Genomic DNA, 25,863 nt, shown 5'->3' with positions numbered 1-25,863 from the left:
CTAAAGGAATCTCCTAACATTCTTCATGTACTGAATGACTGGTCCTGCTTATATCTGCACATCAATCAATTATGAGCTACGTTAATAAGCATTATTCCCAGCCATACAACAAATTGACTCCATAAATATCCAATCGTAATATCTTTCACATTGCTATCTATATAAACTGTCTAGCTCTCTTGACATTGTTCACGAACTTTTGCACTTTCTGTCTTTACTATTGGGCAATGTGGTGGTCTTCCCATCGTTCCTGCACACCAACCCACAAAACAAAGCACATCAAAGAGGGAAAGAAAACGAAAATTATAGAACTGACACTTTATAAATGCTAGTATACCTTGACTGTACTTTCCTGGTGAACTAAATGTCAATTTCCATAAGTAAATCAAAATGCCACATTCACCATACTAAGACAACAGACATTTGTTAGAGTAGGTGCCCTAGAGCCAATCAATTATTGTAGAATTGACTCCTTGTAATAATGTTCATTGATCAATAAAAGGCATTTTATTCTATATCGCGTAAATCATCATTGTATGTATTGATATATGTTCTTAGAATGGTAAAACCATGACGAGGGTATCAAGTGTTTCAAATCTTGATAGTGAGAACCCTATGAGCACATATGGTAGCTATTCTAGAAACGTCCGTAGCCCTAGTATTATTTTGAAATGAGGGCACAGATAATATAGTAAGGCTATCATAGTATTAAACGACCCTGTCGAAAGGCAGTGGCTGATCTCACTTGTCAAGGTTGTTTGGTGACAACCTGATGCAACACATGGGTGCTTGCTGTAGGCAAGTTCACTAGACTAACCCACCAGAGGATTCCATATGGATGGTAACCCCAATGTCTATGGAACAAATCCTCTAACGAATGGTGGTGCATGTGATCTTTAGACTTGAGATCACTTGAGCGCCTTGTGCACCGATTGGTGTAGTTTGACACTAGCCCAACGCAGTTTTATTCAGAGCTGTCAATATGGTAGTGATTGGCTACATCAAGGAGTGTATCAAGACTATGGTGGATCGACAGAGGATTCATCACTCCCGGGTACAGGGGAAGTTATCTCACGGCGTAATTTAGTAAATGGCAATGACACTAAAACTGTGGCCACAATGGGATTGAGTTGTTGCTCTATCCAGTTTATAATTCAGGTCATTGGTTTAGTAACTGAACACATAATATCAAGAGTAACTGAGGTTGACACTATTTCTATGTCTTAGTCTCGTTGAGAAAACGGATGATGAAAGAATTGGATTGTACTGTAACCATATCATTGACAAGTAGCTGCTTCGCTGAATTCGAATCTATCGGGTGGCCATGATGCCTTGCTAGGGGCCAATCTTGGTCTATGTGTAGTGAGACGATTAATTGATGTTAATCATGATACTACACACTATCAGTATGATGAGGAGCCTATGGGTCACACACATAGAAGATAATTTAAGAGCCAATTTATAAGAAGGGTGTTTTCATCTTTTTAGGCAAAAAGGGTATTTTGGTAATCTCACAGTGCAATTAAATTTGTTGAGGTCGTAGCCTTCATTTAATTTGATATTAAAATTAAATAAGTGAGATTACGTTTAAATATGCATTCATATATATTTAAATAAACTATCATTATTGTTAAATGTTAATATATATATTAATTGAATTGAATTGAGATAATGATAATTAAAATTTAAATATCTAAATGAGGCTGTTTGGATACAAGGGGTATTTGGGTTGGTGCCTAAGTCTATTCCATGATGGAATAGGGCAAAGTGTGCACTATATAAGTGCAACACTTTATGAATTAAAAAAAAAAATTCCATTCAATGACTAAGATTAAAATATTCCAGCCCCCTTTCTCTTCTTCCCACGCTAGTTTGCCTTTTTGATTGAATCAAATATTATTTGATTCCTTCTTGGTTCTCAAGGCTAAATAGGATCTAGCAAATCCCTCTTTAGTTTCTTGGGGTTATTTTCATGTGGACTACAGTTGGTTCGATTCTACCCTTGAGTCGGTAGTGAAACCCATTCAGAGATACGTTGGAGGAGCCTCCAAACGTGCATATGATTTCTTAACTCTAGACTGTAAATTTTGTGCCCTGATCTTGGTTCTAAGGAACGATCCATGTTGTAAATAATTTTTGTTTTTTGTTGCCATGACTTGATCGTTTCCTAACAACATTAAACGCACAAACATGCAGACATCCTTTTATACATCACTACCAAAGTTAAGAGTTTTTTACATTCCATATTAGTGATCCATACCTTCCCGTACTAACTGCAAACATAGAGCATTACCATTTAATTACTAGACAGACATGGTTTTGACAACAACATAACAAAAGACATCATCCTATATGCAGTTAGAATATGGGCAAAATACAACTACTATGTCAGCATACTAATAACCCTGTGCAGCAAAAGAAAAAAAAAAAAAAAAAAAAAAAAAAAAACCATTACAAGACTTCACTAGAAATCAAACGTTGGTCGGTACTCATTACTTGCTCCAAGCTACATCTTCACAAAATCTCTCTGCACGTGCATTGGTAACCCAAACAAGATATCTATCTTGTGAGGTTCCTTGCAAATCTCCGTGGTGGGTATCAACATCTCAGTGACTGTGAATGCATCCAATTGAGAAATGATCGAATACACCTGCCTTTTACGGTCTTTCTCTTAGGTCTCCTTCTTGAAGTAGTCAACAATACCCTTCAGCTCAACTTGGGTTCCAGCCAAGGCAGTGTCAAACCTGCCCAATGTGGCGTGCCAGTCTGTTGCTTTTCTAGCCTTTTTTTTCCTCCTCTTACTGCTGACCACAACTCTGCTTTGACTAGCAGCGGTCGCCTAACAAGTAGAATCAACCACATCATCCTTTTACGGGGCACTGGTCTGCCCATCGACATCGAGATCTACATCAACATCAACATCAATGTCCATCTGTTCATCATTGTTGTCAGTAGTGTCATTATCCAAATATTCAACAACATCAGCTGTTGTCTTCGCACTAGCTCTGTTGGCCATGTCTTTGTCGTAGACGGCGACAAAGGAATCATAGTGCACCTATGGTTTGTGTCGCAGTGCTCTTGCAAAAGGATGACTCTACAAAAAAGTTAATCATCATAAGATATATTACATTTGTATGAGTACATATAAACATGAAGTTCAGAAAATAAATGTACACAAATAAACCAGCATAAGCATACTTACCCGGACCCAGTAATCGAAGACATCCTTGGTACATGTAATGCATTTTTCCTCATCATTCCACCCGAAGCTGCTACTTTTCTCAAGCATGTCGTTGATTGCATTATATTGCCTCCTCAATATCTTGACCCTCGAGTCGATATATGGTTGTGCTTTCAGACCGTAATGAAGAAGCTTTTCCCACATCATCTTTTCGACCTCAGCTAGGTAACCGCATTTGAACCCCCGCTCAATTCTCCAAAGTGGCTGCTCTTTCAACTCCAGCAGACACTCTACCAACACAACATCCTCCTTTTTTGTCCACTATCACTTACTTCCCTTAGCCTTTGCCTTTTCCTTTCTGCCATTTTTCGAGGCACAAGGTTGTCATGCATGCTAATACTCCTATCAGACTCATTGGGTTGCGATGCTGACCTCTCCATATTGCTGAAACAAAAAAAAATAAAAAAAATAAGGCAGATTAGTGATATTAGGAAAAAAAATCAAGTTACAACTTCGTTTATACACTGTGTCTGAGCTACTGATATGTGCGATATTCATAATTTTAAGTAAATCAACAAGAATAATACATGAACGGGATCAATTAACATTCAACCATCCACATTACGGCAAATATAAGTCAAAGTAAAAGTCCACAAACAAAGCATGTGTTTAGGTTCATTCATACATGGCAAATCAGAAAAGACAGAAATTTGAAAAGTCACAACATTTCACATAAACTAAACACAAGCACAATCATTCATTCTGCGTAGCCATCCAAGTATTGAACATTTCAGCCGCCAAATTGTCTCTAAATGAAGTCCACGTGGCACTAGGCTCAACGTGCCTGATCAATTCTCCATCATCATCCTCTTGCCCTTCATCGTTCACCTTTTCCTGCAGCTTCGCTTCAATCAGGTCAATGGGCAACTCAGACCTTATGAAATTGTGCAAAAGACAACATACAATAATGATTCTACATTGAGTTTTAACGGGGTAGTCAGATGTGTCCTTCAATATTCCCCATCAAGCTTTCAGGATGCCGAAACATCGCTTAATACAATTTCTTGCTTGAGAGTGTTTCATGCTGAAAAATTCTTACGGTGATGTCGGTTGGTGACCTTGCCACCATTTACTCAAATGATATCTTTGTCCTCAATAAGGGGCCAAAAACCCTTCCCCGTTAGTGTATCCAGCATCACATAAATAGTATTGCCCTAAAATAAACAATTTCAAGTCAATAACAATTACTAAGTGCATTATTATGGCATACCCTAACATTAAAAATACAATTTATTTTGTTATATTATCTTGGGGGACCTTTAATCCATTTCTCCTAGTAATGGCATCCCTAAGAACTCTATCATCTGCAACAGAACCTTCCCACCCAGGGAGGACATATATAAACTGCATGTCAGGTGTGCATACACCAAGGACATTAGTTGCGATTTCACTTTTCCTTGACCGATACCTATGTATATCGTCAGTAGGCATGTGAACCTTTATGTATGTTCCATTTAAGGCTCCCAAACAATTCTAACACAGAACAACAAAAATATTTTAGAGAAAACACTAAGTTTGATTTTAATAAGCTACTGAGCTACATGTGCATCCTAAACTTAGTGGTTAGACTATACCTTGAACCATTTCCACCGGTCATCGGTTGAGTTCTCGGGAATGGACTCTAGTTTTTTAAACAGCTGGGTATGCAACCTTAACACGACGTTTAGGACTAAGTGAAAATTGCGACTTACCGTCTCAGTGGATCTATGCATTTGACGTTTCATGACTCTGGTCTTTTGGTTATGGGCAAGGATGTGAAGAAAGGTCCCAACTAATTCTTCTACGGATGAATGACGGGTTGATTTTAAGTTGCCATGTATAGTAAGTAAATTACATAATTTGTCAAATAGAGCCCTATTCATCCTACAGCTCTCAAAACATAACTCATCACTTTGGAAAAGCATGGTGTGTAAATTCAACGACCTAACCTTAAACCTAGACGTAGACTCACTGGCATATGATGTACCAACCCTACGTCTACCCTTATATATTAAGTGCATTAGCCAACCCAAGAAGGACGAGCATGGTGTACATGGTTTCCAACATCTCCAAATGGAAGACTAAAAGGGTGTAACACCCACATCGAGGTACGTAATCTCATTTCCCGTAGTTGTAGTGTTTATTCCAAGATGGATACATGAAATTAGCTTGGGGAAAATTTTGCAGACTTCGCTGTGGCAAAGGGATTTTGTCGCCGCAACAATGTACTCTTTGCCTACATTCGTGACATAAAATGCGTGCTTCGCCAAGGCAAAGAAAGTGCTTCCCCGGGGCGAAGAACTCCTTGGAAATTTTTAATGAAATTCAGGGGAAAACTTGCTCAAGGGCAAAATGGTCATTCCACCCATAATTAGTTGATAGTGTGGGGAGTGAACACAGATAGAATGCAATGGAATGAGGACATTATGGTAATTGACTAAGGGACATAGATGAAATTTCATAAAAAGTGCAAGGGTAAAATGAGAAGATATAAGTAATAATATGTTATATTAAGGGTTCAAGCATGAAACCCTAGCCATTCTTCCCCTTCCATTCACGCCACTTTCCACCCAAATTCTCTCAAATTTCTTCAATCACTTTTCAAGGAAATTCATAGATCTTGGTTCACTTTTGGTGGAATTTCAAACCTAAGCATCCTTAGGCAAGATCCTTGCACTAAGATGTGAGATTACTGTTTTAAAGTGTTGATTCTTATGATTTGTATTCATAGGGTTTAAGAGAAAGAGGGTTGTATCAAAGGAAGACTAAAGTGTTTGGATTGCTCACATCTAAGGTAAGTAAATCCAACCCTAGTCATGATTGGAGCAATATTGTGTAGAGAACTTCTTTTATGCATGTATGTGTTTGTATGAGAATTATTGATGGAATTGATGTTGAATGATGGTTAGAATTCCACCATGAGAAGTGGTGTTTTTGTATGTGGTGTTTGATGAGAGTTTGGATGAATTATGGAAGAATTAGAGTAGAATTTGTGAAGTGTAATTCCTGGCCAGGTTTGATGATGATTTTAAGGAGTTTGGCTCCAAATTTTGGTGGCTTAAGAAAGATATAGAAGTGTAGCCAATTTAGAGTTTGTGTGTGCATACAAATTGTTTGATGAAATGTCAAAGAGAAGTGCACGCATGAATATGATTATTTGTTATCTTGAGATTAGATTGTAGATGGTAGAGAATGACATGTTCACATGCTATATAGCATTATTTCTTCTAAACATGTTAATTTAGAAAGCATAACAAGCATAAGCCCATCTACATGCATACATACTTATAAGAGCATTAAAGAGCATTAAAGAACATTAAAGAACAAAGAGAAAGAAAAGAGAAATAATAAAGAGAAGAGAAGGTTGTTGCAATGGGGAACCCGTGAGTGACCTAGCCCCGCATTGTAACGCCCCACTTGAGGTACATAGTTGTTGTTTCTTCTTTCGCTCTTATTTGAGTTGGTTTTGGTAATATTGTTTGGTTGAGTGTTGTGTTGAATGTTTGCCCTAAAATTGGTTGAAAATAGAAGAAGTTTAGTGTACCAAGATTCGCCGGGGCGAAGAAGAATCTTCGCCGTGGCGAAGATGTGTTGAAACCACGGGGAAACTCTGTGGACAGTTTCGCCGCGGCGACAGAAGTTTCTTCGCCGCGGCGACAGACCGTTTAAAATGTTTGTTGAGTTTTAGATATTTTCTTCCCTAAGGGCAAATTGACCATTCTACCCCTAATTAGCAGGAAAAGTGGGGAGTTAATTGTAAGGATTTTTCATGGAGAATGTGTTGTTATGGGGGTGAGTTTGAAGATCAAGGATTATAAATGAAATTCCCAAAGAAGAGTAAGGGCAAAATGGAATACTTTGGTATAAATTTCATTAAAAAGAATAAGAGTTAGCAAACCCTCATTCTTTTTCTAAAAAACGCAGCTCCCATCTTTGCTCTCTCAATTCTCTTTTCTTTGATCAAGGAATTCCAAGGGGTTTTGAAGTGATTTGGGTAGAAAAAAGCAACCTAAGGCTTCCTAAGGTAAGGATCCTTCTTGTTGTGTGATTTGTGAGTTTAAGTTATATTGAAGTTAAGGGTTTTTGTTCTTTTGTTAAGAGTAGAGAAAAAGTCAAGCAACCAAGTGAAAGGAAGAGTTGGTGAAGTCTCTCATAGCAAGGTAAGTAAAACCCAACCAAGTTGAGACTTATAAATTCTCTTGATTAGGGTTTTGATAGAATGATGATGTATGTATGTGATGTACATATAATTGCCCGTATGGAGGTTTAAATAGAGATTTCTAGCTTTGTGAGTTATACCTTGCAAATATGAGAAATGAGTTGTTGGGTTGAAAGGTAGTTTGAGGAAATGAAGGGGTGCTATGGATCCCTTTTTGGAAGTGCTTTCTTGACCGGTTTTGTGGTCATGTGAAGGGGTTTTTCCCCATTTTGGAGGGTAGAAAAAGTTTTAGTCATTGCTATAATAGAGTTTTTAGTGCACAGAGTTGTTTGATGAAGCCTAATAGAGGTTTGAGTGGGAGTAGTGAACCTTAATTCTTGCAACATTGCATGTTGGCTTCTCATAAGTGCATTGGTGAAGTTGAACCATCCATAGGCACTAGTTGTATATGGAAAAGTGACCTAAGAAGTGTAAGAAAATGTGTATGGAAGTACCCTATAAGTAGAGAGCTTGGTGGGTACAACTACTCTAAGGGTAGAGAGCATTGAAAAATGCTAGAATAGAGTGAATTAGAAGAGTAGAATAGATGGGTTGATGCTTTGTGGTCATCACCCGATAGTCATGGGAATCGGGTTGATGCTTTGTGATCACTACCGAATAGCCCTTAGAGATGGGTCGATGCTTTGTGATCGTCACCCGATGAGTAGTAGAAATGGGTAGATGCTTTGTGACCACTACCGTTAGTTGTTAGATAAGGGTTGATGCTTTGTGGCCATCATCCAACATTTAGTGAAGCGGGTTGATGCTTTGTGATCATCATGACAGTGACTAGAGACGGGTTAATGCTTGGTGATCGTTACCCAAGAGTCATGAGAAACGGGTAGGTGCTAGGTGATTCCACCCGATAGTTAGGAGAACCGAGTAGGTGCTTTGTGACCCCACCTCCGTAGTCACTAAACGGGTGGTACTGTGTGAATTCCACCCGCTAGTCATGAGAGTGAGATGGTGCTGTGTGAACGCCATCCGGCCGTACTCCGGTAAGATGAGGCCATGATGTTTAGTAGAAACAGAGATAGAATCAGAATAGTATAAGGAAAGAATTAAGAGTTATACATACGGGGACAGACAGATAGAGGGTTTTACTTACTGAGCATATTGTGCTCACCGTTATTCTCCTTTGTGGATGCAGGATCTAGGTGATTGCAGTCGGAGGGGCGTCGCAAGCGAAGAGGAATAGCTACACTGTTTCCCCTGTTTTGTCTTTTAAAACAAATTTTGTAAACAGTATCTTTGTGTATAAAGACATATGAATTGAAATGACAAAGAAAACTTTGGGCCCAATTTTACATTGTTATTATGCATGCATTGTACTAGTTTTCAGTAGTTGTTACACGCATGCACGTCGCCTTTAGTGAGCGGCCTCAGAATCAGAAAGAAGAATTGTACAGTCCGTTAGAAGTGCATGTGGATGAGGGCTGTACCCAGAAAAAGTTAGAGAATACACTCACACGGCCAGGGTTCCGAATCCATGCCTCATCCGAGTCCGATCAGCAAGAAAGAATAGAAAGAAAGAAAGAAATATAGAGAAAAGAAACAAAAAATAGAATAAGAAAACAAAAAAACAGAAAAGAAAATGCACATCCTATGCATTTGTGCATATGCATTATACTTATGCATGATACAATTTCCACTATCTTGAGTAGTGAGAAACTAGAGTTATAGAAATTAGTATGGGCCCTCTATTTTATCCTCATCTACATGTATATTTTCTTATATATATAGATACATTTAGTGAGTTTTACTGTATATTTCACAAGTATACTAGCTAGCGAAAGAGAAACATTACAAAGGGCAACCAAGTGCATCTTCTGCCTGACTGTTAAACGAGCCATAGCTGTTTCACATAATTCATGGATCAAAGCATAATAAAGTCAGTCAAGCATGTACAAGTCCTTAAACCAATAACAAGCAATTGTATATGGAAGAAATCAAACTAAATATCAAACCCTAAACAACATAAACAGCAAAATTTAATAATCTCACCACCAAACAAAAATTCACCTCAAACACTCATATAATTCTCAACGTCCCACACATAAAAATTTCTCATCCATCACACAAACCAACATAAACATCACAAAAATTTCACATCAATCCCTCAACACTGTCTTCTTTAGAAATTCAATTGGTATTATATTATTGTGCTTTCTTAAGTTTATTGTACTACAAGTTTTGTTTTAGGACTAAATTTATTGTTTGTTGTTAATTTTTGTGTTGTGGACAATAAATATTTCAATCTAATTCGCATGCTCAATAGCATGTACATTTTCAGGTTTATCTTGATCTCAGGAATCCAATCAGATTTGATTTTATCCAGTTTCGTAACTACGCATGCTTAACCCATTTTGATTAATTCTTAGGTTGTCCAATAAAAATATTCCAATAACGATTGTAATATATTTTTATTATCTTTCTAACCAATGAATTCTCATTCTCATGTTGCAAAGTATTTCATACCTCATGGACCACAATTTATTTGAAATGTTTTTTGTTTTCGTTGTATAGTTTGTTGTTTCTTGGGCATGTCCAAGGTTTTTAGCAGCAGCGGAGGTTTGGTCTCCTAGGTTGTAATATTTTCATTCTTTTATACAATGACCTCATTTATCGAAAATAAAATCTGATACTCTTTCATTTTTTTTTTTTTTTTTGTAGAAATTGTGAGTAAGAAAAGACAATAATCCCACCACAAAAAGGTTTTTTTATTTGTACTCCATCATTTCTCTTAGCATTCAACTAGAGTGTAACTTGATTTGAAGGTTGATTATTTATGTCATTGGTTATTTCTGTTTATCAAATTTTTTGATTTTGATTTGTTTGAGGACATGGTACTTGATGGGAAGTCAGAAGAGATTGAAAGGTATCTTTCTAGTTTCAAAAAGGTTAATGACACCAAAATCTATTTTCAGATTAGGACATTAACACCGAAAACCCTAAGCTTAACCAATAACAATAATAAGTTATTCAAAATTTAAAACATAGCCACAAGCACATGCCAAATACCCATAAATTTATACCAACTAAAAATATCATTTCTAATAATAACGAGAATAACTTATTCCAGTTTGGAAACATGGCCACACTCACATGCCAAATACCCATAAATTTATATCAACTAACACCATCATCTCACCATACTAAACCCACCCGAACCGTGCAGCCAAAAATCTATGTAGATGCCCCCTAAAATAGTCCAAAGAACAGCAATATCACCCAAAGCACAAGTAACCCAGACATGCCAAAGCTCCAACCACAATATTATTCAAATAATTACCGAATGCACACAAAATTCCAACAATAAATCAATTTCAGCATTTCAATTACCTTGCCAAGTCAATTGACCATATATACATAGTATTTCAAGCACTATTACATGCACAGATCGACAAAAAAATGCAACCATAAACACATGAAATTCCAGCCACCATTGCAACCATAACAGTAACCCAAAATGCAGTCCATACACACAATTTCAGCCTTAACACACATAAAAAAGAACACACCCAGCCAAACATAAAATACAAAAAACAAAGCAACCCTAAATGCAACGCAACAAATCACGACATTAAACCAGCAACCTACTACCATTTTGAATTATTTTTATGTCATTTCAGCATCAAATCGATTATTCCACGACAATATTACCCTTTGTAAAGTGACACAAACCAACCCTCTTAATTTAATAATCCTCCTATAGCATAAAGAGGCGAGGAACTTACCAAAAACTCCGATTGGAGTGCTGTTGGGAGCAAACAGATGGCGATGAAGAGCAGAGGTTGCTGCGGCATAGATGCTAGACCAACAACAAAGGCAAAATGGAGAAGTTAGGGTTTGAAATTGCAATCCAAACAAATCACGTTCCAACTATAACAGTGACTGAAAATGCAGTTCATACACACAATTTCAGCAATTTCAACCCTAACACACATAAAAAAGAACACACCAAGCCAAACCTTAAATAGAAAAAACAAAGGAACCCTAACCTCAAACACAACAAATCACGACATTAAACCGTAATCCCTACTGCCATTTCAAACTATTTTCATGTAATTTCAAGATCAAATCGGTTATTCCACGAAAATACTACCCTCTCGAAAATGAAACAAACCAACTCTATCAATTTAATAATCTTCCTACACCATAAAAAGGCGACAAACTTATCGATAACCGCGACTGGAGTGCTATCAAGAGCAAATAGAGGGCGACGAAGACCCGACGTTGCTGCGACAGAGATGGTGGACCAACAATGGAGGCAAAATGGACAAGTTAGGGTTATGCATCGTGATCCAAACAAATCACACAACATACAAAGGAAAGAGGGCAAATGACTTACCAGAAATAGCGATTGGACTGACGAACTGGTGAATGAGATCGACGAGAAGAAGATTCCAGCGGCAGTGAACAAGTTTTAGTGCAAAGAAGGAAATCGTGGCTGTACAGTTGTGAATTTTTTTTTCTTTTATACTGTAGTTTTAATGAAGTTCAAGGGCATATTGGTCACAATATGCAAATATCTGAGGATATATAATATGGGTACACCAATCTTCGTGGCATTTTTGAAAAAAAAATGATAAAAAATAGGGCAATTTCGTCTGGAAAATAAAAAAATTGAGGACAAATACGTCTGTTTGTGCAAATTGGCTATTTTGTAATTATTAATATACCAAAGGATATTTTCGTCCGCATAATCCACTGTTTAGGGGCAAGATTGGACATAAATTATGATTACCAGAGGAATGTTTTAATAACAGCCCCCCCCCCCCCCCTACCCCCCCCAAGGTAATATTATTCCCAGCAATTTACCCCCTTTTTGGAATTGTTCGTCATCTTATTTTCCTGAAATGTTTTTGTACAAAAATGTCAAATACGGTTATCTGCTCAATTAAACCAATATTACCCACATTAAAAAATTTCAACCTAATCCAAACGGCCCCGTAAAGATAAAGGTAAAAAACATGTTGGCGCTAAAGAGGATTCAGCTGTTACTGTGAATGGTTGTAACATCACTAGTAAAAAGTCTCTAAAGCAGCAAGGGGGTGATTCTTCTATTGGAGCTGGTCTAATTTTGAGAAGGAGGAGTATCTCTGATAGTGTTTGTGTGGCTGGCGAGTGAGCCTCGTGCTTTGCTGTGCTTGTTGCTTGTGTATGGGTGTTGGGCTAGAGAAGGTGCAAGAAGGTGGAGGGGTTGAGGGTTACTCTGAGATGGGGTAATCCATTTCGGTAGGCTAGCTAGTTTCCTGCTACGATGGGTGCTGTGTCTCCTAGCTGCTTTCCTACTGTAGTGGGTGCTTTGATCAAGAATTCATTTTCTTCAAACAGTCATACTACAATATAAATTCTTTTATTATTATACATCATAGGAGGCCATAGCAAAAGCCCTAAACTGTTCACTAGATGTACTACTTTTCTATGGGAGATAAGACATTTGGCATTACCAAATCTAAAACTTAAACATTGAAAAGGAATACAAAAAATAAAAGAAGGAAACACAAGAACTCAACATCTAAAGGACCTAAAGGGCCTAACTCATCACTAAATTTGAAACTTTACTACCCTTAAGCTTTCTTTCTCTCTAACCCTTTTTTTTTTTTTTTTTTCAGTTGTCTCACTACAGTCCTCTTCTCTTCTCTTCTACTAGCTAAAATATTGGTCGTCTACTACTTCTACTTCCACCATTCCATCCCTGTAAAAAATCAAATGAACGAAGAAATGAAATAACAGTAAGCAAATAGCACATTAAGCCTAGAAAAATAGTCGGAAGTAGAGGAGAAATATTCCAAACTAGGAATATTGCTCTCCGCGTCAGCCTATACCTCAAATGTATTCCAATGCAAGGTTGTTACTTATTAGAAATCAGGTCTTGGGAATTGTGGTGGTGCCGTTGGATTCGGAGATGACCTATCTTTTAGCCATCAGGTAACGGTTGTTGATGATGAGAATGGTTGAGATAGATCTGGTAGCCCTCCCTTGAGAAATGTCAGAGATGATGGCAGAGGAATGCCAAAATTGGGGTTAGGTAACGTTAAGGAAGATGAAGAAAGGCTAGGTCCTGCTATCTCGAATCCAAGTTAGGGAAAGCTTAAAATTTTTGGGTCGGGGCGTGTTACTCTTGGTGGGCTGGGCGAAAAAGTGGATCATGGGCTTGCAAAGGGGCCCTTTGTTGCTAAGGAGCTCTTCAAAGTCTTTGGATGTGGGTGAAGGCTGGAAGGTGATGAAACCCATCAATGTGTTTTAAAGATGGCTTGGTGATTGGTTATGGGCAAAAAGGATTGTCTCTGCAGGGGGTTAATAAATATGGTTCTCCTCCAATGGTGTCCGTCAAGCACACTCATCTCTGTCCGGAGATTGTCAAGAATTGCTCATGGACAAATGTTTCTTTGATTATAGGATGAGAGATAAAGCTGAAACTATTTATTTCGTGATGCAAAAAAAAAAAAAAAAAAAATTAATAACAGAAGAAAGGATTCTTGAAGGCTTTCAATGAAACACTTTTACAAAAGTACGCTTTTTTTGGAGATAAATAGAAAAAGGAGATTTATTTGAATATTTTCAAATTTAAAAAACATTACAACGGAATATTATCTTATTTGATCTTCTCCAACGTTATACTTCTTCAGATCTCTCCAATTCCTCTCTCTCTCAAATCTCTCCAATTCCAATTCCTTTCTCTCTCAAATCTCTCCCTGCCGCTGTAAAGGTTCTCAATAAGGAGGGCCTTCAGGGGCACCGTGAATGGCTTGCATGTCTTTCTCTTTCTCTTTCGTTTCATTGTAATGTGTTTTTTTCAATTAATTAGTTAATTGTTTTTCGCAGACGGAAGCTGTTGGAAGAACAATGGCCAGCCTTGTGATGGGAATGTGACTTCAGATGTTACTCGTTACAGTGAGATGATTATAAATCCTGAAGTAGGATATTCCTGGTGCAAACCTGATGATCTGACAGATGTGGAAAACTTCCCATATGATGCTCATCATGTTTACCGTTCTCCAAGAAATGCTGAGTATCCTGAGGAGCCATTCAATCTCAGTGATGCATTTAGCAATCCTCAACCTCGGGAAATCCTGCAGATTCTGCCACACCCAGTTTGGGGCGACTACAGATACCCAACGAAGAGAGGACCTGGGGGCTTGATGTTGGAAGATTATCTCAATCACTTTACTTCTATCAGGATCCTGGTACAGAACCTGTAAAGAGGCACTGGCCATTAATAGACTTGGGGACTGAAATTTATGTTAGTAGGCAGGATCAAGTTGCAGAGTGGACGATTAGTGATTTTGATATTTGAATACCAAAAGAATGAACAGTTAGAGTTTCATTGTCAAATTAATAGGATTTGGAAGTTTTTTTTTTTAAGTTGTCAAACATTCTATAGCCACAAGGAAGTTAATAGTGATAATATTGTTCTGATCTTCTGTAGGATTTCATTCTTCAGAAATGATGATAAAAGATGAAGATATTGCTTAGTAGTAATAACGAAGAAATTGCTTTTTCTTTTTTCTTTTTTTTTTTTAATAGATTGGATGTCTTAAAAGTATTAGTAAATGATCTCATTTCTTAAAAATTTGCTTAAAGCCCCTATTGCTCTCCGTAGTAGAAACAGTTTTAAGCATACTTTATTGGTGTTAAATTGCATATATCAATTGGTGAGGAACCTTCCAGAAGGGCTGGGGTGGATGTTTTTGCTGAAATGGGAGTTGAAGTTACAGTGGAGGACTTTGTCCCTTTCATGGAAACTGGTAAGAACTTAGTCACTAATTACTTTTGCATTTTAGCAATTTATTTGATAAAGCGATTCAATGTGTAATCTTTTTGTAGTATTTTATTGAATGACAATCAATTTGATTTTGGCTAAATTGATTATTAATTGTTAACTTCAATTTCATGGCTATGATATTGATGAGCAATTGAAGAATTGTAATGGGCTGTGTTTAATGGCTTGGAGCTTACATTAATATAAACATGGTTTTTCTGTTTATGAAACAAAAGGAGGTGGATAACTTGTTATAATTGAATGAGGAAGCAAAGGTGATGTGGGATTGATATTACTTTCAAAGATACAGTTTTCTAATATAAAGAGAACTAATTTATGTTTGAATATGATGGATCATTCTATTATTGTTTTAAATTGGAGTTTTGATATGTAATTTTAGCTTTTAATATTTACATGTCCTATGACAATGTAATAGGCGAGGCAAACTTCTTAGGGGGTGAAGCTTCTGTTAAAGGAATGAAGGGATTTGATCCTGAGGTGGCCAAAAAGAGGTTCTTTGAGATATATCTGGAGAAGGTCATTAACCTACTATTAAACCACATATTGCAATGAAAACCTCTGATTTCGTTCAATGCTTGCAGTATGCAAAACCAAATTAAGGAATAGGATTTCTAGGAGCCCTTGAACTGATTAATCAGGTATGTAAGCTAAATAATTTCAAATATCATTTTCCTAATTACTTGTTGCTGCGATTAAAGATTGGCCAATGAAATGCTGCTGTAAAACAGTGCAAAAGCAAAGGCCTAAAAGTTGCTGTTGCATCTAGTGCTGATTGCATCAAGGTTGACGCAAATTTAGCTGCTGCTGGATTACCAATATCAATGTAAGCTGATCTTGTCATGGGCTAAGTTTCTCAAGTTTAGAGAACACACTTGACTATTTACCTCAATCTCATATTTTTTAGTGCTTTGCATTTGGCTGTGGATCACTGAAACTCCCCCTTGCTGTGATTGGTGTGTTACCATGATCAAAATTGTGGCCTTCACATTTACTCAAACTCAAACCACTAGGACTATATCGAAAATATACTTGAGCAATATTTGGGTGGTGGGAAAGAGAACCATCTAGGAATCAGATTAGTATAGACTTTCAAGTTTAGACTGCAATTTCAACTTCTATGGCCAAGGTTTACTTTACTGTTATCCTTTTGTTATCAGGTTTGATGCTATTGTGTCAGCAGATGCTTTTGAGAATTTGAAGTCTGCTCCTAATTATATAAATATGGACTTTTATTGAATTCTGTGAAGCTTCTTTTGTATCTGCTATTTTTTATAAAGTTAGTGATGCACCATGTGTCTATCTCATTGCCTTGCATGGACTCAAAACTTTGACTGTTTACCATTACATTAAAGAAAAAGGAATTTTATTGAATATTTATTGAACAATGTTGTTGGTTGGTTGCAAAAAGTGTCTAGAGCACGCAAGAGATTGAAGGACAATCTGAATCTCCGTGTCTTTCATTTTTCTATCAATTTGCAACCTTAACCAGTAACATTTGAATGTTTAAAATTTTACTACTCGGCTCCTTTTCTCTTTTAATTCGAGAAAGAAAGAAATATTATCTGTCCCATTAGCTGTGTCTTGTTTAACAATAATCTACACAGTGCTCTGAATTTTATTTTTCAAAGTGTATATCCTTAGTTCATACTAATTTCAAAATACTGAATGTTAGTATGAATAGTGTCAACCTGTCTTATTCAATTCTCTAAAGAAATCATATTGTATGAAATCTATAGTCTGCACTAGAAATTCATGAATCAATATTAAATCCATCTGAAAAAACAACATGCATTCTCAGGATTGATTCAATTGTTGCCTGTCTCTGATAAATGTTATTGTGAGTCTATTGTTCACTACAACATCGATTTCTTTCTTGGCATCTTCAGCTTGACAAGGGAATGTTGTATACTATCATACAAATATCTTTAATATATGTCACATTCAATTGTTGAAGAAATAGCATTCTCGAAAAGATATTCAAGTGCTACAAGTTAACCTTTACCAACACATTTATTGATGATACCTTAGGGGGGAGATTGCAATTGACTCTTATGCATTAGGATCTGCTACCTTTAAAAATTTGATGTATGTGCGAGCATGTTAATGTATTCACAGTTTGTTACTTGAAAAGTTGGATGACTTGATGAAAACTAAAATAAACATCAGTGTATGTTTTGAATTATATTCTTTTCAAAGATGAGGCGGATTGCACTAACATGATGGATATAACTTTATTAAATGGGTCACAAAATTGTTAGAATTGAGATTCAAGTGATGAGGTATTGTTTCCTTCGCCTTCCTCTTAATTTGAATATGTTTTATTCTTTTGTTATTCTTATTATTTTTAGGTTTTATGTGAATATGACCAATTTCTCTGCTCTTGCATCTGTCTTGATATCCCTAAATACATATTTGCTTGGTCAAAATGCCAGAGATAGTTGTTGATCTAGTGTACATTTTATTTCCAAGGTTAAGTGTAATGCATAATTTTTCTTGAATTGTGGTTGGCCATCCTGTCTTCTCTAATTTTAGCTATGGCCATATTTGTGCAAATTTTGATATGTTTTCTAATTAAAAAAACTAGTTCTGTGAGTGATTAGTGTACAAACTATTGGCGTCTACTGATGATTATAGTATATATAAATATGAATAAGCAATTTTATGCGAATTCTAATTGTTATATAAGGGATATAAAATTGCTAACATTTTATTTTGTCATAGCATTTATATAATAAAAAGTACATGCTTTATAATGTTGATAAACTGTGATTTATGAGTGAGAGATATGATATTCATTCTGCCAAGGCTTATAATGGAAAAGAAGTGAGAAAGAAGCAGGATGATGGCATTTCAAAAGGGAGGTCTAAGCCTTAAATATGTTCAGATGTTGCGGCTATAGCTTTCATATATTTTACAAATTGTACTTTTTGCTTTGTCATCTAGGTAAGCAGCTGGCAGATCACCAATGAGGTGACAGAATTAAGAAAGAAGCAGGATGATGGCATTTCAAAAGATCATTTAATGTCAATGCCAAGTACTAACATCATGATTGAAAAAGCATCTGCTCCAACAACTTTGAGTGCTCTGGCTGTTAACACAAGCGGACATGATGCCACAACTCTGAGAACCTCAGGGCCAGGATCATCTCTGCCCTGGATTTGATCAAGAAGAAGCTGCAGGACTCTGGAACTCCTGTTACTTCGAGGTTGCGGTGAAGGGCTTGCCAAATGAGAACAACAAAGAAAAGTTAAAAGATGCTAATGGCGACAGTAAACATGTCTGACTCTTCTTCAGATTCAAAGGATGAAGTGGACCATCAAAGGAGGAGTGCATTACTAAATTTATGGTATCTTTATTGCTCTTATTTTGTTAAAATTTCCCTCAGATTAACAATTTCAGTTGGTGTTTTGACTGTCCTTCCTTTTGGAATTCCAGTGTTTGTCCTATAGATTCATATATAAATAAAAATTATAATTTTTCTTGTGTTATTTCTAGTATTAAATACATATATTTTATGAATGATATTGTCTGCTACTGCTGTCAATATTCTTTTTCGATGCAACTTCAAATGTAGCTTGTGAGAAATGCTAGTTTCATTAACTAATTGTTTAACATGCCAATGAAAATTTTATAGGAAATGCTTAAGGAAAGAGGAGTGGCACCATTCTCAAAATGGGAGAAGGAACTGCCAAAGATAGTATTTGAACCCCGTTTTAAGGTGTGCCAAGTCTGAAGATTTTGAATAGTTTGTTTGAGAATTGGAGGCCTTTTACCACAGGTGATCTCACACCTTAGTAGATATCTAGTCCACTTTCTACATCTCTCTTTTGATTAATGTATCTTTTTGTTTTATATCAAAAAAGTAATATTGCATCTTTGGTTAGTAGCTTTGGATGTGATATTAAAAATTTGCCTATAAAATATTTTTGTCTTCCTTTAAGAGGCAATCGTAGAATTTCTGAGTTTTAAGTTGTTATTTGTTTGTTTTTATAGTTCTTAAGTTGGTATATATTGTTCTTGTTGTATCATATGTTAATTTTTGAAAACCATGGTATTAATGTTATCCATAGCACTTTCTACTTGTATCCTTTGTCTATGCCCGTGCCTCATCTTTTGGGTATACCTTTTAGTCGTTTAGGCTTATGATCTTCTAGTTTATCCTGTTAAATATGACTAGCCTTGGGACGGTGTGTTTATTATGCACTAACTTACAAGTTCATTTTATATTGCAACTCCTTTTTTTCTTTCTCTATGTCTGTGTTTATTTCAAATTTGATTTTTTTTTCATGCATACTGCAGTCTATGTATATTGTGCTAGTGATAGACCTCCCATTAAACATGTTTATCAATACAAAGGGCATAAGGGACAATCGGGTCAGAAAGTGTAAAGAGTGTGAGGTGCCTTGCTGTTGGTTGTTAGGGAAATTAGTTACATTCACGTGTGAGTGGGGAATCAAAGTTGTTAGTAGAGAGAATAGCTAGTCATGGAGGTAATATAAAGAAAGCGTCAGTTTTGGTGAAGATAGAGATCAATATAGTGTCATTGTGGGAGGTCCCTAGCTCTTCGAATTGTTGGGATCTATCTGTTTGGGATTGTCAATTGTTTGGTTGTTTCTTTTCCATTCTCTAGTAGTATAATCTGGTTGAGACTTGATTGAGTGAACATTTTCTGTTATCTTGGACTGTTTATGCTATTGCTTGTTATTATTGCAGGGAGTCTTAACAGCTAGATGGGAATATTTCTCATTCATACTGTAATGAGTTTGCTGCTTTGCTGATTGGGAAAGGCATTTTCTGTTGTAGGCCATCCCAAGTCAATCGGCAAGGATTGCCTTGTTTGAACACTATGTTAAGACACAGGCTGAGGAGGAATGTAAGGAAAAACGAGCAGCTCAGAAGGCTGCAATAGAGGGATTCAAGCAGTTACTTGAAGAAGCATTAGAGGTTTCAGAGCTTATATTGAATTCAAGTGTTTTCTTATTTTGCTAATGTTTACTTCAATAACAATTATACTAAGTTGTATAAACTTAAGACTGCAGGCCGGAGGTGGTTTATTGAGCATATTTTCATTTTCAAGATATTGACCACAACACTGATTATCAGACATTCAGAAAGAAATGGGGCAGTGATGCACGGTTTGAGGCATTAGACCGCAAGGATCCAGAACTTTTATTGAATGAAAGGTATCATTTAATGAGGAGAATATAGCTTGAGCTCTTTTTTAGCATCACATGTTTCATCCTTGTGGAGTAACTCAGCATCTATATTTTTGGTGTCTATTTAATTGGTCAGTTTAGCCATGTTTTTCCAACCAATTCAAGTCAATTTTACTTTGGAATTGATAATCTATGTTTTCATTCATCCTTGGAAGAAAAAGTGAACTTAGCATTTTAGCATAATACATATTCTACTTGAACCTATTTTCGCGAACAGAAACACATTAGATTTGGGGAACTATAAGAGAATTGTTTTTTTGGTCATTTCTATGCGAATGGGAACTTAAATTTCTAGTGTGGAACATACCAAAAGCTACCCCCTTAAATTTGTTAATCAAATATGCCTTCGACGAACCCATTGAGTATTTTGTAACTTTTGTGGAGTCTTTTTGTCTCTTTTATGTTTCTATCCTTTAGACTGAAAAAAAAAAAAAAATAATGAGGAAGTCTAATTGTTTCACTAGGATGCATCACTTTTAATATGGCTTAGTTCATGTTTGTTTTAGCTTGGGAAGATCGCTAGTTAATGCCATGCAGAACCCTCGTAGAGTTTTGGTCAAGTTACATGTATGAGGTTTAATTTCAGCTCTTTCTTTGAACTGTTCACTGCAAAGTTGTCTTGTCACATAACTAATTTAAAATGATATTTATTCTTTATCTTTCTCATCATTTTTCCATGAGTACTGTTTGGTAACTTGAGTTAAATATCTGGTTTGTGATGCTATCATTAATTAGGTGCGCCCATTAATAAACTGGACTAGGGCTAGCTAATTATTAATTTGGACCAAAAGATTGTCTGCATGTGTGATATTTTCTGTTTGGCCTTTAAATGGCTTCCAGTTTCTTATCTCATCTTTGCTGACCAGTATTAAGATTTGTATGAGTGATAAGTATTCAAAGGTTGACTCTACTGACTGCAGTGTACATACTAGAAGACTGCTATACTGTTGTGGAGGAGTTTAGTTCATCTCAGACTAATATTGTGCACAACTACATCTCATGCACATGCATTCAACAGCTCTAGACATGTTTATATGTTTACAATATGATCATTTTTTCAAACACTTGGCTGACTATGGTTGCTTAGTGAACTTTTCAGACTATGATTAAGTTTTTTTATGCTTTGTTTGTTGAGTTGTTAAATCTCGTATAATCTCCCTTTATCATTATTAGAATTTATATTGAACTTGTTTGTAGACGCATAAATTGATTTCTATTGAGTATCTTTTCAAGCAGTATGTGTCAGCAAGGAGTAAGCCAGTGACGAGATTCTTTGATTCACGTTTAGTCTGATTTATTTCTGGATTAGCACGGCAAATGCTTTTTGGTTATTAATGTGCCAATTTTATCATACTAGTTACACAAGGTTTTTACTTCTCTTGCTGGGTCCTTCCATTGAAGAGGGTTGTCGAAGAAAAAGTTCAAGCAATACGTGCTGCGGCTGCCTCTATTTTCAAGTCTATGCTTAAAGAAAAAGGGAAGGTAACTGTCAGTTCCCACTAGTCCAAGGTTGGTTGATGTATGAGCATTAGGATAAAAAATACGAGAGACAAGGAAATAGTGAGAATAGGAGGAAATAAAGGGCAATAAATTAGAAGAACAAGAGAGATGACATAACTAGAGGAATTAGGAAGAGAAACAAATAGAATTAGGGAAGAAACTAATATTTCATCAAGTCTTTTATTAACTGAAAACTAAGACCCTGTTTATATAGTACCAGTTCTAAATAGAAATTTGTTTGGAAATATGCTACCTAAAATCTTTCTTAGACAAGAAGCAATCAACTAACTAAGATATTTATATTCCTTTGTTCCTAAAATTTTAAGACCCTACATTTTCCATCATTGGAGCTATTGCATATGAAGGTGTTTTATTTATTTATTTATGTTTAAATTATTACTTCTTTTAGTGAGTCACTTGGAATGTTCTTAAATATATGGCATCAAGACTATTTTAGTGATCAACTCTGAGGACTTTATGATGGATGCAACTAGGTTTTATTCCCTAGAAGATAGCCTACCTAATTAAATATCTAACAGTAGAGCAGATGGTCTAAGAATCAATTCCTCTTGCACCAACCTTTGGGAAAGTTTGTTATTTAATGTGATTAATTGAGGTAGAAGCTAGCATTGGATAAAGGAATGGATCTTTAAAAGTTAATATTTTAGCTCTAAGTGATGGAAATAGAATTGTACAAGAAAACCTAGATTTATGTGTATACTTTAGGTTGGCAAATATGATCACCGTATCTTTTGGAATATATTACTTGGTCACGAGGTGGTGGATGGAAGGTGGTGCTTGTTAGGATTCCACATTGAGAGGGAAAGGGTGGACATGTGGGTTATAAAGGGTTTGGGCACCTCCCTTAGCAAGCTGGTTTTCCAAGGAGAGTTCTACCCAAGCCAATGAAAGATCCATGGCCCAACCCAATTGTTGAATTATTGGAGTGGGTTCCTATCATGTTATATTTTTAATAAGATGGTTGATCAAGAAATTGCAATTAGAACTTCTTTTTGATGATATTCTCTTACCAATTGTTTCAAAGGGGACAGTAATAATTTTTACATTCTAGCACAATGAGATCTAATATGGATGTGCCATTGCAGATAATGGGAGTTTTCCCTCAGAATATTCATCTGCCATGCCCAAAGAAAGAACAGATAATGGGCCTGTCCAGGTTATAGGTGCTACCAGTGACAAAGATCTCTTAGCTTAGGGGGTAAGACAGGGTCTATATCTGCAGAGTTTGAGTGAATCTATGTTTAATGTTTCACACTATTCATTATTTTGTGTCATAATTAGTTTTGTAGTTTTCCCCTCTTATCCATTTCTTTAGTTTCTCCCAACAACATTCAAATTTTAAGGAGCTTTTGATGCAATGCTCCATCATGAAAATTGGTTTCCTTTGATACTGCTTTTATTTTGTCTTCTAGAGAACTATGTTTAGGAATGTTAACTTGCATCATTTAAATTGTTTCGCTACATACTCGGTATGCATAAAATCCCAATGATGAGCAGTTCAATATCTCAGCATAAAAATATTTGTTTCCAAGTTTCATTTTCTGACCATGCAAAGAGAGCCTTTTGAGAAAATATTTCAGCTTGAGGTCACAGAATTTATGGACAGGCTGCAGGGTTCTCGGCGAGAAGTACTGAGATATGGAAGTTTGGGAGTTGCTATTTGGAAGTTGCTATATCCTATCTCATATGAAAAATAGACAAAGTAGTTGGATTGTTTAAGGAAATGGACAATTGTGTGGCACCCTGCTCTGTCCTTGTGCAAGATGAGTTTGGAGTTGCTCTAGCTAATACTTTATTATGAACTGAAATTCTGAGGATTATCTTCAACGTTAGACTTTTGGTATAATTATTTTTGTCAAGTTCTAATAACTTAAAACTTGCTAGCAAATGGTACATTTTTAGAAAGAAAATTGAAAAAGTTTTTCTTTTTTCCTAAGGATCTTGGTGATTTAGTTGAGGCAGCTGTTCTGTTTTACGGTGAGAAGAAACTCCTTGACAATACACCACTTCTTATGACTTTGGAGAAAGACAATGAGCCTCGCTTACTCACATTTCCTTTGAAGTTTCCATTGATATCCTCAACAACTGGCTCTTCATTTCGGACAGTAACCATAATAGAATAGTAAGTGTTCTTTCTTTCCCTCTCTAAACAAATATACACTTGCAGACTTGTATTTTATATGTATATATCTCTTGGTGGTCCTCAGAATTTGGTAGTTAGAAGCATCTGAAATCCTAAGAATTTAAGAATTCTTAAATGTGCTCAAACTGCAACAATATGCAGCTTCAAATTGTTTTTGCATATTTAAAAGCTTGATGATGGTACTTAGATGACATGTTTGTAAGTACTAATCAATACTCATGATAATCCACCATGTAATGAATAGCATATAATCAGTATATATTAATCCAATATTTCCTTATCCAGTAATGAATAGCATGGTTAAATGCTTGGATTGTTATTTAACTATCTTGTCACATCTGGACTTCAGGTGGTAACTGATTTAGATGGGAATTTTATGGTCCAAATCGGTAGCTCAAGAGAGGAAGGTCTACGTGATGGATCCTTTGAGGAGGCCACGGCCATCTTTAATCATCCTCAAGTAAGGATTAAGTTAATACCTCCAGTCATAATCAATATAAATGAATAGAAGCATGCATCAAGCTTTGGTATCTCATGCTTCAATTTTTATATGGATGAATTAGTACTGAGTAGTAACATTGTGGCCACATGCTTCTCTAGGGCTTGGCTTACAATGCGAAGAAAAACATCCTTTATGTTGCAAATACTGAAAACCATGCTTTGAGGTACGTCGCTGGTTCAACCTGGGGTACTGACCCTCGCCTTCAATACCAACACCAGGGGAATCAAGGGTGTTTTAGTAATTATAAATACAACCTGGTTCAGGCTTGCAGCCCCATTGTGACACTGCAGGCTCATGGCTCTTCACTAATGTTCTCAATGTATGTTGTTCACTCATTGGACATATTAACGGTTTTGATGGACTTGCTGTTTGAATGAGAATAACACCAAAGATCTAGATCTAGGGCCTGAAATGTAAATGGGTTGATTGAAACATCATTTGCATAGTATAGTCAATTTAAAGTTAAAATAGCAAACACATGTAACACCAAAATTTCTATGTTCTAAGATCAAATTGATATTCGGCTATGCAGACTATAATAGCATTAAGATGGGGCGCAAAAAAAGTTTGAATAAATTCATACTTAACTTTGCAGCTTATTAACTATTTTGTGGGTGATGATTTGCCATGTTTTACAGGGCTATTACTGTAAAGAAGATGAAGTGTGCCTTTACCAATCCCTTTTGTTTGAAGTACCCTTCCACAATGAAGTTCCAAACTCAACCCCAGCAAAAATTACTGTTGCTTATGCCATTAAGCCGAAAATTTCAACAACTGTTTTACAGCTTCCAGCTGCAACCTCCTGAAAGCAACTCCATATAACCACCTTGTAAGCTTCCTATATAGTTTTCTTTTTTACTCACACTTGTCATATAAAATTGATTTAAGTTGACAAGCCCCACAAGGGCTTTTAAGAGTAGACCCACCAGCTTCTTTTTAACTCTAATTATTAGTGAATCAAATGACGAATTTGTCAAAGTTTTTGTGCAAGGCAAAGGCCCCGCCATGAAACTTTTATTAAGTCTTTTACAACCTTTAAATTTAATGTGATTAATTAATCATGATCATGAACATGATCATTTGTGTTTAGGATAAGCGAAGGGATAGATTGCTCGTCAAGGCTGGTAGACACTCACTCGTGCACACTTGTCTTTAATTGGTTAGATAATGATGGTGTTGCTCAATTATATGAAACTTGTGATGGTTTGTTTATTGATTTTATAATGACATATTAGCTCCCTACGTGCATAGCAGACAAATATATTAATACATAC

The 25,863-nt window shown here is 36.2% G+C and overlaps 1 protein-coding gene and 2 long non-coding RNA genes across 8 annotated transcripts; all 3 read left to right on the top strand.

The window, feature by feature from the left end:
* Window positions 1–13,719: 13,719 nt before the first annotated feature.
* On the top strand, window positions 13,720–14,911 carry LOC116123602. Of its 2 annotated transcripts, none has more exons than XR_004127061.1 (2): window positions 13,720–14,133; window positions 14,250–14,911. XR_004127061.1 is itself a non-coding variant. In XM_031409350.1 (2 exons), exons 1-2 carry the CDS (start codon window positions 13,917–13,919, stop codon window positions 14,624–14,626), a joined length of 396 nt encoding a protein of 131 aa, XP_031265210.1. In that variant the 5' UTR covers window positions 13,720–13,916; the 3' UTR covers window positions 14,627–14,911. The 2 variants fall into 2 exon arrangements, 1 of the variants encoding a protein (XP_031265210.1); XM_031409350.1 differs by having other exon boundaries at window positions 13,720–13,935.
* A 70-nt stretch (window positions 14,912–14,981) lies between these two features.
* LOC116123527 lies at window positions 14,982–16,016 on the top strand. Its single transcript, XR_004127048.1, has 3 exons — window positions 14,982–15,172; window positions 15,623–15,845; window positions 15,936–16,016. It is a non-coding gene; the product is annotated as an uncharacterized LOC116123527 (long non-coding RNA).
* Window positions 16,017–18,164: 2,148 nt separating this feature from the next.
* Window positions 18,165–25,512, top strand: LOC116123526. 5 transcript variants are annotated; one of them, XR_004127047.1, is made up of 10 exons: window positions 18,165–18,553; window positions 18,842–18,985; window positions 20,011–20,151; window positions 20,240–20,390; window positions 21,781–21,905; window positions 23,030–23,784; window positions 23,882–24,066; window positions 24,437–24,547; window positions 24,688–24,752; window positions 25,228–25,512. It is a non-coding gene; the product is annotated as an uncharacterized LOC116123526 (long non-coding RNA). The 5 variants fall into 5 exon arrangements; XR_004127044.1 differs by having other exon boundaries at window positions 24,688–24,908; XR_004127045.1 differs by lacking the exon at window positions 25,228–25,512 and having other exon boundaries at window positions 23,030–23,142; window positions 23,551–23,784; window positions 24,688–25,135.
* The last annotated feature ends 351 nt before the right edge of the window (window positions 25,513–25,863 follow it).

Source organism: Pistacia vera, unplaced genomic scaffold (genome assembly GCF_008641045.1).
Source record: "Pistacia vera cultivar Batoury unplaced genomic scaffold, PisVer_v2 Contig143, whole genome shotgun sequence".
Classification (NCBI taxonomy): Eukaryota; Viridiplantae; Streptophyta; class Magnoliopsida; order Sapindales; family Anacardiaceae; genus Pistacia; species Pistacia vera.
The sequence above is the reverse complement of the archived record's forward strand: the minus strand, read 5'-3'. Positions and strand labels throughout refer to the sequence as shown.